General features: G+C 42.1%; 1 protein-coding gene across 4 annotated transcripts in view; it reads right to left on the reverse strand.

The window, feature by feature from the left end:
* The window catches only part of LOC106577002 (cGMP-dependent protein kinase 1), a 143,818-nt gene that overhangs the window by 15,978 nt on the left and 110,607 nt on the right, over positions 1-17,233 (reverse strand). For 3 of the 4 annotated variants that reach the window (XM_014154633.2, XM_014154632.2, XM_014154635.2), the window contains 2 exons: positions 5,331-5,396; positions 2,346-2,420 (listed from right to left, as the gene is read on the reverse strand). In XM_014154633.2, coding sequence (XP_014010108.1) covers positions 2,346-2,420; positions 5,331-5,396 — 141 coding nt within the window. Of the gene's footprint in view, positions 1-2,345; positions 2,421-5,330; positions 5,397-5,729; positions 7,508-17,233 lie in introns of those variants that run through there. The other variant, XM_014154636.2, reaches the window with a different exon arrangement.

A 17,233-nucleotide genomic window follows, 5' to 3' on the forward strand; every position in this document is an offset into this window, starting at 1 on the left:
TTTAAATATACTTAAGTTTCAAAAGTAAATGGAATTGCTAAAATGTACTTAAGTATCAAAAGTATAAACCATAAGCAAACCAGACGGCACCATTTAACAAAAACAATTGACGAATAGGCAGGGGCACACTCCAACACTCAGACATAATTTACAAACTAAGCATTTGTGTTTAGTCAGTCCACCAGATAAGAGACCGTAGGAATGACCATGGATGTTCTCTTGAAAAGTGTGTGAATTGGACCATTTTCCTGTCAAAATGTAATGAGTACTTTTAGGTGTCAGGGAAAATGTATGGAGTAAAAAGTACATTCTTTTCTTTAGGAATGTAGTGAAGTAAAAGTTGGCAAAAATATAAATAGTAAATTAAAGTACAGATACCCCAAAAAACTACTTAAGTAGTACTTTCAAGTAGTTTTACTTAAGTACTTTACACCACTGGTATACAACAACCTTGAATCCAACTGCACAACCAGGGATGGAAATATTGTTGAAAACATTACCACTGTATCATACTGGACACAATGCAGAAGACTGTACAGTAGGTTCCATGACAAAGACTCTATTCACTGTCTTACTCAGACGTGGGCCTCACTACAGTGACCAACACACAGTATCTTTCTCCATTCTTATCTCTTTCCAGGATGTAAGCAAAACAGTGAAACATTATTTATATTTTGTACACAAAGAATATAATCCTCTGTAGTCCCCCCCGTCCCCCAATATAAGAATTTCAGTATGAGAGAGGCTGACATTTCAAATGTACCATACGAGGTACACAGGTATGGAATTATTGTATGTAAGGTTTATAATAACATGTTTAAACATCATACAGACTTCCAACAAAGAACATAATACTACCAAAATAATTCCCTAAGGTGTAATAAAACAACTATATTTCTGACATTAGTGGATTAGTGAACAGTAGACAGATAAGATCATAAAGAATTATGTCATTCTTGTCTGTAAGTGTGTGCGTGCGCGAGTGTGTGCCTGGCTGTATGAGTGTTTGCCTGCATGTGTGTATCTGTATATGACTGTATATAATGTATCAAACACTCTAACCTCTAATACCCTATTGCTCAAATGCTTCCTGAAGAGAGAGGGAGAGTGCTTCCCAAAGTCCCCCATGAGATCTTCTGATGGGACACAGCTGCCAGTACCTCCATTTTCATCACATCAGGGACTGGAGCCTGGAACAGACCAGACCCTTTCTATACACGGTGTGTCCAAGCGCAAACACACACTCAAAACTAAGTTGTAGGTTTTGCCTTTGTTACTAAATTCTGGATAGAAACACCTGCTTAAGTGACAGAAATTAATACAAATGTTCCACAAACTTTGGTCAGGATATTCCTTTATGTCAAAGGGCGAACTACCACCCTTACTCCATTGAGGAAATAATCAAATGATAAACAAAAAGTGTAGTGTTGAGGAAAAGGCAACTCTCCCTAATAGCGAGAAGCTGTAGTCAAGATGCGGTTGCCGTGTGGCGCCCAGCCAGCTGTGGCCAATTAGACAGGTTCCATCTCAGTAGCGGTCTGATTCGGGCTCCTCAATCTCCCCTGGCGACCGGCTCCCAGGAAGTAACGAACGGGAAAGGAAACTCCGGGGATACAACAGACAGTAGCGGGACGGTGAAAAAGTCATTTTATCAGGGTGACAAAGGCACATATTTTTGATTTGACAGACAGAGGAATTAGAGTTGTATTTATTTGGTCTTGTGTGGCTCAGTCTGTAGAGCATGGAACTATCAATGCCAAGTGTTGTGGGTTTGATTCCCGCTGAGGTCAACCATAAGCAAATGTATCCACGCATGACTGTAAGTCACCTTGGATAAAAGCATCTGCTAAATGATACATTATATTACCACAGAGGGGATGTAGAATAGGGATATACAATAATATAACACTAGATATACCACTGTCAACTCTCTCCGAGTGTCTTGGCTAGTGACAAGCTGACCCCGGTGTTTCACTTTACTCACAGCTTTGCGGCCAGTCTGTCCTGTGTTTCAACCACAGTTCTGGTTTCTCCTCACCTTGTCTCACAACATTACCCTGCTCTGAAATGGCATCTCTTTATGCCAACAAGAACATGCCACAGCACCAAGGTGCCCCTGTGCCAGGGTGTCCAGTGTCTGGTGCTGTGCTCCTGTTCTCATGGTCACAGATAACATATTGGTTCCTCCAAGGGCTGCAGTAGAGGTTACGACCTTCACTTCCATGTCTGTCACCAGAGAATTGCATTATGTAACAGACCGAAGGTTGACCAAACCACAAAGCCAAACAAAGCCAGTTGATAGAATGAGTAATGAGTAGACAGTAAAAGAAAGACAGGGGACTTACCTAGCCTTGGCCTCAGCATCCTCACAGCCTTTACTGGACACCTCCTCCAACCCTCCAATCAGGTGCTTGAAGGAGCTGCAACACAGGAAGTGAAAGAGTGTGAAACATTACTTTTTATATGAGTTCAAGACATTGATCCCATTGCATTGATGTCACCCTCCTCCTCCTTAAATGACATTCAATAAACTGTAATATCGTGATATATAATTATTGTTGTCTTCAAGTAATCACGTCAGTAGCATAAATGACAAAACCATTGCTAATTGGCATTGTGTTTCATTAAGTGTGGTGTAACTGCTCCAGCCCCTTGATAATTGTAATTGACATGACATACTTAATAAGCGGGTCTCTATATACCCCTAGCCACTTATTCTCCATTAGTGACAAATGACTAATCTAGTGCAGCTGTGTATTGCATCTTTATAGTACCTATGAAAACTTTATGAACGTTAAATAAACCTTTGTAAGAGTGTTGTTTGTTTGAAGTGGAAACCACTTGGTCTCAATTTATAAGACCCCAAGACCACCTGATCAATTTATAATACCCAGATTCCTCACACATATCATCTCTGTTTGGATGTGCTTGAACTCTAGACCCATAAATCCTTAAGCAAATATTGATGAATATGAAAATGAAGGATAATAATGATAAATATACATTTCAATTGATATCTTTACAACTGAAATACCAGCTGACAACCCTGGCTGCCAAGGCTAAATCCTCATGCCAAAATACTTACATGGTGTCATACAAACACACGTGCAAGCACACACACACACACACACACACACACACACACACACACACACACACACACACACACACACACACACACACACATATATACAGTTGAAGTCGGAAGTTTACATTCCCGTCGGTTGGAGCCAATAAAACTTGTTTTTTAACCACTCCACACATTTCTTGTTAACAAACTATGGTTTTGGCAAGTCGGTTAGGACATCTACTTTGTTCACGACACAAGCAATTTTTCCAACAATTGTTTAGAAACAGATTATTTCACTTATAACACACAATATCACAATTCCAGTGGGTCAGAAGTTTACATATATTAAGTTGACTGTGCCTTTAAACTGCTTGGAAAATTTCAGAAAATTATGTCATGGCTTTAGAAGTTTCTGATAGGCTAATTGACATCATTTGAGTCAATTGGAGGTGTACCTGTGGATGTATTTCAAGGCCTACCTTCAAACTCAGTGCCTCTTTGCTTGACATCATGGGAAAATCAAAAGAAATCAGCTAAGACCTCAGAAAAAATAAAATTCTAGACCTCCACAAGTCTGGTTCATCCTTGGGAGCAATTTCCAAATGCCTGAATGTACCACGTTCATATGTACAAACAATAGTATGCAAGTATAAACACCATGGGACCACGCAGCCGTCATACCGCTCAGGAAGGAGGCGCGTTCTGTCTCCTAGAGATGAACGTACTTTGGTGCGAAAAGTGCAAATCAATCCCAGAACAACAGCAAAGGACCTTGTAAAGATGCTGGATTAAACAGGTTCAAAAGTATCTATATCCACAGTAAAACGAGTCCTATATCGACATAGCCTGAAAAGCCGCTCAGCAAGGAAGAAGCCACTGCTCCAAAACCGCCATAAAAAATCCAGACTATGGTTTGCAACTGCACATGGGGACAGAGATCGTACTTTTTGGAGAAATGTCCTCTGGTCTGATGAAACAAAAACAGAACTGTTTGGCCATAATGACCATCGTTATGTTTGGAGGAAAAATGTTGAGGCTTGCAAGCCGAAGAACACCATCCCAACCATGAAGCACAGGCGTGGCAGCATCATGTTGTGGGGGTGCTTTGCTGCAGGAGGGACTGGTGCACTTCACAAAATAGATGGCATCATGAGGTAGGACAATTATGTGGATATATTGAAGCAACATCTCAAGACATCAGTCAGGAAGTTAAAGCTTGGTCACAAATGGGTCTTCCAAATGGACAATGACCCCAAGCATACTTCCAAAGTTGTGGCAAAATGGCTTAGGGACAACAAAGTCAAGGTATTGGAGTGGCCATCACAAAGCCCTGACCTTATTCCTATAGAAGATTTGTGAGCAGAACTGAAAAAGGGTGTGCGAGCAAGGAGGCCTACAAACCAGCTCTGTCAGGAGGAATGGGCCAACATTCGCCCAACTTATTATGGGAAGCTTGTGGAAGGCTACCCGAAACGTTTGATACAAGTTAAACAATTTCATTTAAAGGCAATGCTACCAAATACTAATTAAGTGTATGTACACTTCTGACCCACTTGGAACGTGATGAAAGAAATAAAAGCTGAAAAAATAATTCTCTCTACTATTATTCTAACATTTCACATTCTGAAAATAAAGTGGTGATCCTAACTAACCTAAGACAGGGAATGTTTACTAGGATTGACATTTACTAGGAAATGTCAGGAATTGTGAAAAACAGAGTTTAAATGTATTTGGCTAATGTGTATGTAAACTTCTGACTTCAACTGTATCTGTGCTGAAGTTTCCCTCTCACCATTATCCCCTAATTCTCATTATCTCTCTCTTTCCCTCCCTCTCTCTTCCCACCAGAAAGATAGCTAGCAGGCTGCCTGCCACTGCTAACCCCGCATTAGCGGTCTGTGTGACAGAGTGACAGACCATAATAATAATTTCATTCAGATGACTCACTCACTAAGGGTTGCCCATGGGAGGCCTGCTCCATAACAGGGGCTAACCTGATACCACCCAACCCTGCTCTTACATTACAGCTAACTGATATACTGCCTGATGTTAGTAGTGACACAATGAGTGTCCTGTAAGGCTCAGTTGGTAGAGCATGACACTTGCAACATCAGGATTGTGGGTTCAATTGCCATGGCCACTTGTACAAAAAAAAGTTGCTTTGGATAAAAGCTTCTGCCTAATGGCTTATGTTATGTAAGATTCTAGACCAAATTATTAAAACCATTTCAGAATACAAGAGAAGGTTTTGAACACTCACTCTCTGTCGATGACCAGACATGTAACGGCCTCTGCAGCGATGACGTTTGCTGTCCTGATGTCCTCCCTGCAACAGAACACACATATGGTCATTAGTAACAAATATTACACAGAATACAGCAGCACTTTATTTTATTAAACATTAATGACCAGGTATGTGCTTAAAATGACATGGAAAATTAGTTATTACACAATAAAAACATTTTGTTCCACATTTTGATAAATCATTCCAACACCACTTAACAATCAGTAAAATAAAACACAGTATAAAGACATTTGATACATTAAGAAACACAGACTTGCCATAGAAACATTTCATCATAGGATTATCAAGCTTTGTGTTGACAAATACATGGACATTAGCGACAGTAAACGGTACCAAAAGTAAAACCAGCTTTACTCTGTATTGTTAGTGACATCATCGATATCCTCTTCTTCCGAGGACTCGTCTCCCCAGTCGCTCTCAGAGTCTGAGTCGTCCCAGGACTCCATGGCCCCTCCAGTCTAACTAGCACGACCAGTCCTCACACACACACACACACACACACACACACACACACACACACACTCACACACATACACACACTCACACACATACACACTCTACTGAGAACACTCAAATCTACACTTACAGCTGGGAAGGCGAGTCCATGCAAGCTGTCCACACACACTTTAACAGATCTCAGGGTCAAGTGAAGACCACTCTAAGACACACTGAAAGCTAACACTTAATGCGGCAGCTGGAGGAGTCCATACAGTATTCCACTTCATCCAAATTCAGAACAGGAAAACTCTGTTGGCAAAAGATGAGCATACACTAAATACTGTACTGAACAAGTACGGAATCAAGCTTTACTCCGGATCGGTGAGAACGTGTATCAGCATTAGAGCTGTTGACATGTGAGTCAAGTCACACTCTCGTGTCTAAGTAGGGGAGGAATGACCCATATGTTTTAGCTTCTACGCAACCTATTTCACATGGACCGAGGTGACAAGCCCTTCTCATGCCATCTAGCCTCCTCATACACCCCCCCACCACTACCCACTGTCCAAACACACACACACAAACACACACTCCCTATCTCAAAAGGTGACAGCTGCTGGAAACGACAAGGGTTTCACCAGTGGAAAAGAGAGGAGAGGAGGCAACCATTAAGGAGTGTTGGGGCAAAGATGGGCTAAAGAGGAAAGAGAGAGGGTTTTTTCTCACATGGGCATGCACAGGGCATGTGGAGGGAGGGAGGCAGGAGGCTGAAGGGGGTATTAAATTGAACTAAATCCAGTCCCTGAGTGGTACATCCTAGTACTTGCCATCATAAACACCTGCTGGGTGTGAATTGGGACTATGTGCCAAATGTAGCCTCTCTGCCATTGTGCTACTGATGTCAACAGTGTTTTGGCAGATACACCTGCCTCTCAAGAGGACAGGGTACATTGCTTTTTCCATGTCGGAAGAAAGAAACCCCCAACACACACATATACGCATGCACACATTCACACACACACACACACACACACACACACACACACACACACACACACACACAAAATCTATTTCGCTTTCTATCTCAGATAATGAGCAGAGCCCACAAAGAGACTGAGCTGCTAGCTGTTCACTGTTAAAGGGGCAATCTGCAGTTGCTACATCCATTTTTGGACTTAAGTTAATGACGTGATACCATTGATTCTTGAAAGATATAATTTATAAATGCCTCGTGAGCTTAGTTAAACTGTTGAACCCCATCAGAACCCAAAATCTAATCCTGTTTTACTCCACTGTTTGTAAACAAACACTGTATAGGTGACAACTATACTTTTATATCATGGATGATGGTCAGTCCTTGCATCCATAGCTCTGTCTATGAATTTGATATCCAGCCCCATCCCTCAGCTTTTTACAGAAACAGTGGCAGGGGTGGCTTTGTTATTGTTTCAACTCCGAATTGCCCATTTAAGGGACCTCCAGGGTTTCATATTAGAGGGGGATTTCCATCACCTGCTCTCTTCTTCTCCTTTTGTTGCCGGGGTAACGTTTTTGTTGATATTGACAATACTTGTTGTGAAACTATTTCTGCTGTCTGTTAACCTCTGCTAACAATTGATTTACTCTGATCACCGCACACCTTCACAATTGCTTGTAAACACACACACAGAGAGAGAGAGAGAGAGAGAGAGAGAGAGAGAGAGAGAGAGAGAGAGAGAGAGAGAGAGAGAGAGAGAGAGAGAGAGAGAGAGAGAGAGAGAGAGAGAGTAGTCAAATGTAGCCTCTCTGCCATTGTGCTACATTGTGCTGTTGTCAACAGTGTTTTGGCAGATACACCTGCCTCTCAAGAGGACAGGGTACATTGCTTTTTCCATGTCGGAAGAAAGAAACCCCCAACACACACATGTACGTACGCACGCACACACACATAGATTCGCCGGAGGGGATGGCTGCCGTTTTACTGGCTCCTAACCAACTTTACTATTTTGTTTGTTTTTTCGCATTTTTTGTAAATCATTTTGGACATAATGTTGCTGCTACCGTCTCTTATGACCGAAAAAAGCTTCTGAACATCAGAAAAGTGATTTCTCACCTCGAACTGGACAAAGATTTTTCTTTAATGAGTCCAACGCGAAGAACTTACTGCCTCCCAAGACCAGGCCCTCATCCCCATCATTTGTGTGAAGAAAAGACAGGGGGCGGAGGCCTGGTTGCCTTGTGAGAATTCGTTGGCGAGTGAGTAAACCACCACTACCCTTGGTATTATTGGCCAACGTGCAATCATTGGAAAACAGACTGGATGATCTACGTTTAAGAATATCCTACCAACGGGATATTAAAACCTGTAATAACTGGAATAATATGTTTCACAGAGACTTGGCTGAACAACGACATGGATTATATAGAGCTGGCTGGCTTCTCCGTTTTTCGCCAAGACAGAGCAGCTACGCCTGGTAAGACGAGGGGCGGCGGTGTGTGTCTATTTGTCAATAACAGCTGGTGCGCGATGTCTAATATTAAAGAAGTCTCGTGGTATTGCTCGTCTGAAGTAGAATACCTCATGATAAGCTTTAGCCCACACTATCTACCAAGAGAGTTTATTTTCTATATTATTCGTAGCCGTCTATTTACCACCACAAACTGATGCTGGGACTAAGACCACAGGCCATAAGCAAACAAGAAAATGCTCATCCAGAAGCAGCGCTCCTAGTGGCCGGGGACTTTAATGCAGGCAAACTTAAATCCGTTTGACCTAATTTCTACCAGTATGTCACATGTACAACCAGAGGGGAAAAAACTCTAGACTACCTTTTCTCCACAAACAGAGATGCATACAATGCTCTCCCTTGCCCTCCATTTGCCAAATCTAACCATGATCCTATCCTCCTGATTCCTGCTAACAAGCAAAAACTATAGCAAGAAGTACCAGTGACTCGCTCAATACAGAAGTGGTCAGATGACAGATGCTACGCTACAGGACTGTTTTGCTAGCGCAGACTGGAATATGTTCCGGAATTCATCCAATGGCATTGAGGAGTATACCACCTCAGTCACCTGCTTCATCACTAAGTGCATCGACGACGTCATCCCAACAGTGAGCGTACGTACATATCCCAATCAGAAGCCATAGATTATGGTAAAGGCTAGAGCTTCCGCTTTCAAGGAGCGAGACACGAATCCAGACGCTCATAAGAAATGCCGCTATGCCCTCAGACAAACCATCAAACAGGCAAAGTGTCAATACTAAGATTGAATCCTACTACACCGGCTCTGACGCTCGTCGGATGTGGCAGGGATTGAAAACTATTACAGATTACAAAGGGAAAACCAGCCGCGAGCTGCCCAGTGACGGAACCTACCAGACGAGCTAAATGCCTTTTACACTCGCTCTGAGGCAAGAAACACTGAAGCATGCATGAGAGCACCAGCTGTTCCGGACGACTGTGTGATCACGCTCTCTGTAGCCGATGTGAGCAAGACCTTTAAACAGGTCAACATTCACAAAACCGCGGGGCCAGACGGATTACCAGGACGTGTACTCAAAAGCATGCGCAGACCAACTGGCAAGTGTCTTCACTGACATTTTCAACCTCTCTCTCACCGAGTCTGTAATACCTATATGTTTCAAACAGACCACCATATTCCCTGTGCCCATGATAGTGAAGGTAACCTGCCTAAATGATTACTGCCCCGTAGCACTCACGTCGGTAGCCATGAAGTTCTTTGAAAGGCTGGTCATTGCTCACAACACCATCATGCCAGAAACTCTAGACCCACTCCAATTCGCATACCGCCCCAACAGATCCACACATGACGCAATCTCAATCACACTCCAAACTGCCCTTTCCCACCTGGACAAAATTCTCACATATGTGAGAATGCTGTTCATTGACTACAGCTCAGTGTTCAACACCATAGTGCCCACAAAGCTCTTCACTAAGCTAAGGACCCTGGGACTAAACACCTCCCTCTGCAACTGGATCCTGGACTGCCTGACGGGCCGCCGTCAGGTGGTAAGGGTAGGCAACAACACATCTGCCACGCTGATCCTCAACACTGGGGCCCCTCTGAGGTGTGCACCTAGTCTGTACTCCCTGTTCACCCACAACTGCGTGGCCAAGCACCACTCCAACACCATCATTAAGTTTACTGATGACACAACGGTGGAATGCCTGATCACTGACAACGATGAGACAGCCTATAGGGATGAAGTCAGAGACCTGGCAGTGTGGTGACAGGACAACACCTCTCTCTCAATGTGAGCAAGACAAAGGAGCTGATAGTGGACTATAAGAAAAGGAGGGCCGAACAGGCCCCCATTCTCATCGACGGGACTGAAGTGGAGAGGGTCGAGAGTTTCAAGTTCCTTGGTGTCCACATCACCAACAAAGTATCATTGTCCAACCACACCAAGACAGTTGTGAAGTGGGCACGACAACACCTTTTCCCCCTCAGGAGACATGGGTCCCCAGATCCTCAAAAAGTTCTACAGCTGCAACATTGAGAGCATCCTGACCGGTTGTATCACCGCCTGATATGGCAACTGCTCAGCATCTGACCGGAAGGCGCTACAGAGGGTAGTGCGAACGACCCAGTACATCACTGGGGCCAAGCTTCCTGACATCCAGGACCTATATAAACTCAGCAAAAAAAGAAACGTCCCTTTTTTATGACCCTGTCTTGCAAAGATAATTTGTAAAAATCCAAATAACTTCGTAGATCTTCATTGTAAAGGGTTTAAACACTTTCCCATGCTTGTTTAATGAACCATAAACAATTAATGAACATGCACCTGTGGAATGGTTGTTAACCTGTTGGGTCTAGGGGGCAGCATTTGCACGTCTGGATAAAAAAAATGTACCCGATTTAATCTGGTTACTAATCCTACCCAGTAACTAGAATATGCATATACTTATTATATATGGATAGAAAACACTCTAAAGTTTCCAAAACTGTTTGAATGGTGTCTGTGAGTATAACAGAACTCATTTGGCAGGCAAAACCCTGAGACATTTTCTGACAGGAAGTGGATACCTGATGTGTTGTATTGACTTTAAACCTATCCCATTGAAAAACACAGGGGTTTAGGAATATTTTGGCACTTCCTATTGCTTCCACTAGATGTCACCAGCCTTTACAAAGTGTTTTGAGTCTTCTGGAGGGAGATCTGACCGAACAAGAGCCATGGAACGGTGATGTCCCATTAGACACCTGGCGCGCTAGTTCATGTTGGGTACCCCGCGTTCCAATACGTTATAAAAGAGTATGCATTCGTCCACCTTGAATATTATTCATGTTCTGGTTAAAAAAGGCCCTAATGATTTATGCTATACAACGTTTGACATGTTTGAACGAACGGAAATATATTTTTTCCCCTCGTTCATGACGAGAAGTCCGGCTGGCTTACATCATGTGCTAACGAGACGGAGATTTTTGGACATAAATGATGAGCTTTTTTGAACAAAACTACATTCGTTATGGACCTGTGATACCTGGAAGTGACATCTGATGAAGAGAATCAAAGGTAATGGATTATTTACATAGTATTTTCGATTTTAGATCTCCCCAACATGACGTCTAGTCTGTATCGCAACGCGTATTTTTCTGGGCGCAGTGCTCAGATTATTGCAAAGTGTGATTTCCCAGTAAGGTTATTTTTAAATCTGGCAAGTTGATTGCGTTCAAGAGATGTAAATCTATAATTCTTTAAATGACAATATAATATTTTACCAATGTTTTCTAATTTTAATTATTTAATTCTGACGCTGACTTGACTGCCGGTTATTGGAGGGAAACGATTTCCTCAACATCAATGCCATAGTAAAACGCTGTTTTTGTATATAAATATGAACTTGATAGAACTAAAAATGCATGCATTGTCTAACATAATGTCCTAGGAGTGTCATCTGATGGAGATTGTAAAAGGTTAGTGCATCATTTTAGCTGGTTTTATGGTTTTGGTGACCCTGTCTTTGACTTGACAAAACATTACACACAACTCTTGTAAATGTACTGTCCTAACATACTCTAAATTTATGCTTTCGCCGTAAAACCTTTTTGAAATCGTAAAACGTGGTTAGATTAAGGAGATGTTTATCTTTCAAATGGTGTAACATAGTTGTATTTTTGAAAAATTTGAATTTTGACATTTATTTGGATTCAAATTTGCCGCTCTTGAAATGCACCTGCTGTTGATGGAGTGCACCACGGGTGGCACGCTAGCGTCCCACCTAGCCCCAAGAGGTTAAGACACTAACAGCTTTCAGAGGTAGGCAATTAAGGTCACAGTTATAAAAACGTAGGACACTAAAGAGGCCTTTCTACTGACTCTGAAAGACACCAAAAGAAAGATGCCCAGGGTCCCTGCTCATCTGCGTGAATGTGCCGTAGACATGCTGCAAGGAAGCATGAGGACTGCAGATGTGGCCAGGGCAATAAATTGCAATGTCCGTACTGTGAGATGCCTAAGACAGCGTAACAGGGAGACAGGACGGACAGCTGATCATCTTTGCAGTAGCAGACCACATGTAACAACACCTGCACAGGATCGGTACATCCGAACATCACACCTGTGGGACAGGTACAGGATGGCAACAACAACTGCCCGAGTTACACCAGGAACGCACAATCCCTCCATCAGTGCTCAGACTGTCCACAATAGGCTGAGAGAGGCTGGACTGAGGGCTTGTAGGCCTTTTCTAAGGTAGGTCCTCACCAGACATCACCGGTAACAACGTTGCCTATGGGCACAAACCCACTGTCACTGGGCCAGACAGGACAGGCAAAAAGTGCTCTTCACTGACGAGTTGCGGTTTTATTTATATATACTGTATATATATATATATATATATATATATATATATATATATATATATATATTTTTTTTTTTTTTTTTTTCACTGACCTGCCTAGATAAATAAAGGTAAAACATTTTTTATATATATATATATATATATATATATATAAATATATATTTTTTTACCTTTATTTATCTAGGTAGGTCAGTTAAGAACAAATTCTTATTTTCAATGATGGCCTAGGAACAGTTGGTTAACTGCCTTGTTCAGGGACAGAACGACAGATTTTTACCTTGTCAGCTCGGTGATTCAATCATCCAACCTTTCGGTTACCACTCTAACCACTAGGCTACCTGCCGCCCCAGGTAATAAATATTGTCTCACCAGGGGTGATGGTCAGATTCGCGTTTAGGAATAAGCGTTACTCCGAGGCCTGTACTCTGGAGCGGGATCGATTTGGAGGTGGAGGGTCTGTCATGGTCTGGGGCGGTGTGTCATAGCATCATCGGACTGAGCTTGTTGTCATTGCAGGCAATCTCAACGCTGTGCGTTACAGGGAAGACATCCTCCTCCCTCATGTGGTACAATTCCTGCAGGCTCATCCTGACATGACCCTCCAGCATGACAATGCCACCAGCCATATAGTGCTCATTCTGTGCGTGATTTCCCGCAAGACAGGAATGTCAGCGTTCTGCCATTGCCAGCGAAGAGCCCGGATCTCAATCCCATTAAGCACGTCTGGGACCTGTTGGATCGGAGGGTGAGGGCTAGGGCCATTCCCCCCAGAAATGTCCAGGAACTTTGCAGGTGCCTTGGTGGAAGAGTGGGGTAACATCTCACAGCAAGCACTAGCAAATCTGGTGCAGTCCATGAGGAGGAGATGCACTGCAGTACTTAATGCAGCTGGTGGCCACACCAGATACTGACTGTTACTTTTGATTTTGACCCCCTCTTTGTTCAGGGACACCGTATTCCATTTTTGTTAGTCACATGTCTGTGGAACTTGTTCAGGTTATGTCTCAGTTGTTGAATCTTGTTATGTTCAAACAAATATTTACACATGTTAAGTTTGCTGAAAATCAAGGCAGTTGACAGTGAGAGGACGTTTCTTTTTTTGCTGAGTTTACTAGGCGGTGTCAGAGGAACCAGAGCGCCAAGTCTAGGACCAAAACACTCTTCTACCCCCAAGAAAAAAGACTGCTGAACAACTACACTATTCAAATGGCCACCCAGACTATTTACATTGAACACCCCCCACCTCCCCTCACCCGGCTGCTACTCGCGGTTTATTATCTATACATAGTCACTTTACAAATGACCTTGATTAACCTTTACCCCCACACATTGACTCAGTACTGGTACCCCCTGTATATAGCCTCGTTATTGTTATGTACATTTCTTGTGTTACCTTGTGAATGATTCCATTTTTTTTTTAACTTTAGTTAATTTAATAAATATTTTATTAACTCTATTTCTTGAACTGCATTGTTGGTTAAGGGCTTGTAAGTAAGCATTTCACGGTAAGGTTGCTTTCTATCTCAGATAATGAGCAGAGCCTTTTCCTCTAAATGGTACATACACACAGAGACTGAGCTGCTAGCTGCGCTAATTTGCCTCATAAAAGGTGTACAGTTTTTGTATTATTTACACACCATGGTGATTTCCTTTCATTAAGACACCAACAACCCAATACAGCCAGTGTGTGGGATAGATAGATAGATTCACTGTTAAAGGGGCAATCTGCAGTTGCTACATCCATTTTTGGACTTAAGTTAATGACGTGTACCCAATGATTCTTGAAGGATATAATTTATAAATATCTTGTGAGCTTAGTTCAACTGCCGTACCCCACCAGGACCCAAAATATAAGCTTGTTTTACTCCACTGTTTGTAAACTAAGTAAATGTAAACAAACACTGTATAGCCTCAAAACATGGTTACAACTATACTTTTTATATCATGGATGATGGTCAGTCCTTGAATCCATAGCTCTTTCTATGAATTTGAAATCCAGCACCATCACTCAGCTTTTTACAGAAACAGTGGCGGGGATGGCTTTGTTATTGTTTAAACTCCAGATTGCCCATTTAAGAAATATAGGGGGGTCTCCATCACATGCTCTCCTCTTCTCCTTTGGTTGACGGGGTAATGCTTTTGGCTGTCATATTGTTGATATTGACAATAGTAGTTGGAAACTATTTCTGCTGTCTGTTAACCTCTGCAAACAATTGATTTACTCTGATCACCTTCACAATTGCTTGTAAACACACACAGAGAGAGAGCGAGAGAGCGAGAGAGCGAGAGAGCGATAGAGAGAGAAGCTCTGAAATGTCCTTTAGAGCAGCACAGCAGAGACCCGGCCAGCAGTGTACATTTCCAGTCGAGCGTTTGAATTAAACTGGTAATTGGATGGTGATCTGGTGTCCCAAGGAGGGGTTATGAAAATACAGGCTGAGGTGGGACCTGAGACCGGCACCAATCATATTGTTTCCCTTCTCCGTCAACGATGTCACACTCTTTAAATAAGCTCTCATCCTCTACTGACCCTCCTATCAACTCACACACATGAACGCACACGCACAACACACACACTCCCCCGAAGCACAGCACACATCGTCTGAACTGTTGATGGATCTACACCTCAAATGGGAGTTCATACAAGAATGTGACATCAGATACTATGCTGCCCTATCGGGGACAACAACTATGTTTTGAGGTACCTCTGTTCCTAGAACTGCCAACAAGATTTATGTACATGATAGACTATAACCTAAGAGGAGAGTGGAACAATTTCTGTTGCGCCTAAACACGCACACGCATGAAAACACGTGCGCAGGCAGACACACACACACACACACTCCAGTATCATTGCTAAGAACAGAATGTGATGTGCAAATATTGTAACAAAAGATCAAAGTCAGAGTCTTGAGATGTAGCGTGTCCTTCATCACACACGTATTGAGTTTCATAAGCATCGACACACACCATTAACCTCTGATTTAAAACCTAGCTTGAAGCCCCCTGGTCAAAAGCATTCATTGAAGAAGCTGTGGTCTTTATTTCAATTTGGGAGGCATGCTTGACCATCAAAGCAAACGTTGTGCAGACCGCTTTGCTCAAGACGCCCCGAGACAAAGACTTGTTGGTAAATGGTTACAATAATAAGTGAGCACTGCGTCCTTCTGAGGATACATACAGATGGCCTTAGATGTCCTTAGGGAGAATACAAGAGATAGGGAAAATAAACATGATTTTGAAGAAGGTTTTCCCTGAATCTTAAGAGTTATTTACAGCAAACAGACTTTCTAAACTCCATAAAATATTATTCTGAAAGTGTCGCTATGACATATTATTTTAAACAGAAATGTGTACAGATTCTTCTTCTGGGAAAAGCGATGAATCCTATTATAATCAAATGGGTCAGTCCAATCTACGGTATCATTAGCATGACCATCAGAAGAAGGAATGTTTCACTCATTACTGTGAAATGTGGGACACTTTCTTTCTTATATCTGTTTCACATATCGTCTTCCAATGGCAGCAGAGCTACAGTAGCCCTGTCCCATATGTCCCACATACATTTTAATGATGTCATCTTACATCTCTTATGTTCATTAGCTTCAGATAAAGAATAGACCATACTGTACTCAATTTGCTACACTGCATTTGCCATATAATTACCACCTTATGTATGCTGTATTAATATCAGACAATGATCTTATATAACTGTTTGTGTGAGAAATATGACACGCAACAGATGATCTAGACTGGAACATATCTCTCACTCCAAACGGGTAGAGATTTCTCAGTGAATTATTGCTTCCACAGCAATTGGTTGTCTGCATTACTTCTAATCAATACATCAATATGCATTGTAACTGTTTTGCTTCACACAGGTAAATAGAGCTCAATGGGGATTGTTCCTCATTCAGTCACCACAAGATGGTGCTAGCTACATCCCTTACTTTTTACTCACGTGCAGTGTGTGTGTGTGTGTGTGTGTGTGTGTGTGTGTGTGTGTGTGTGTGTGTGTGTGTGTGTGTGTGTGTGTGTGTTTGTGTGTTTGTTTGTGTTTGTGTGTGTAAGGGGGGGATCTATGGAAAGTTTGGTTCCTCTTTTGCTATTATCAAACCCACCCAAGGCTGAAACGCACTGGAGACTAACCGGGTGATTCTCATGAAACCAGTTTTAAACATGTCTGTAGCAAATTGAGTTACAAAACCATGATCCATCTGCAAAAATCAACTACCATTCTGAGAACTAAGATGTCTAGTTCTCAGCAAAGTGTGTTATTTTAAATACGTTTTACACTTTAGCCTGAATTTTGTACATTTTCACCCCAAATTCTCATTACTGAAATGCGTCCGGATTATGTTCTCGGGTCATTTCATACAATTTTACTTTAGAAAAACGTAACTTATTTTAATAAAACACAAAATATGTTGTTGTAGTTTGTCCATAAATCATAAAAATTGTATACTAGTTGATAATATTTATTATGTACAAACAGTGTCTGTGGACATCTCATTACGTAACACTTTTTCAAGTTCCTGTAAAAACTCCAATCAGTTTTTTTACAAAGTTGTATTCATCCATGATGCATCATCTAGAGGAGGAGTAGAG

This window comes from Salmo salar, chromosome ssa18 (genome assembly GCF_905237065.1).
Source record: "Salmo salar chromosome ssa18, Ssal_v3.1, whole genome shotgun sequence".
NCBI classification, from domain to species: domain Eukaryota; kingdom Metazoa; phylum Chordata; class Actinopteri; order Salmoniformes; family Salmonidae; genus Salmo; species Salmo salar.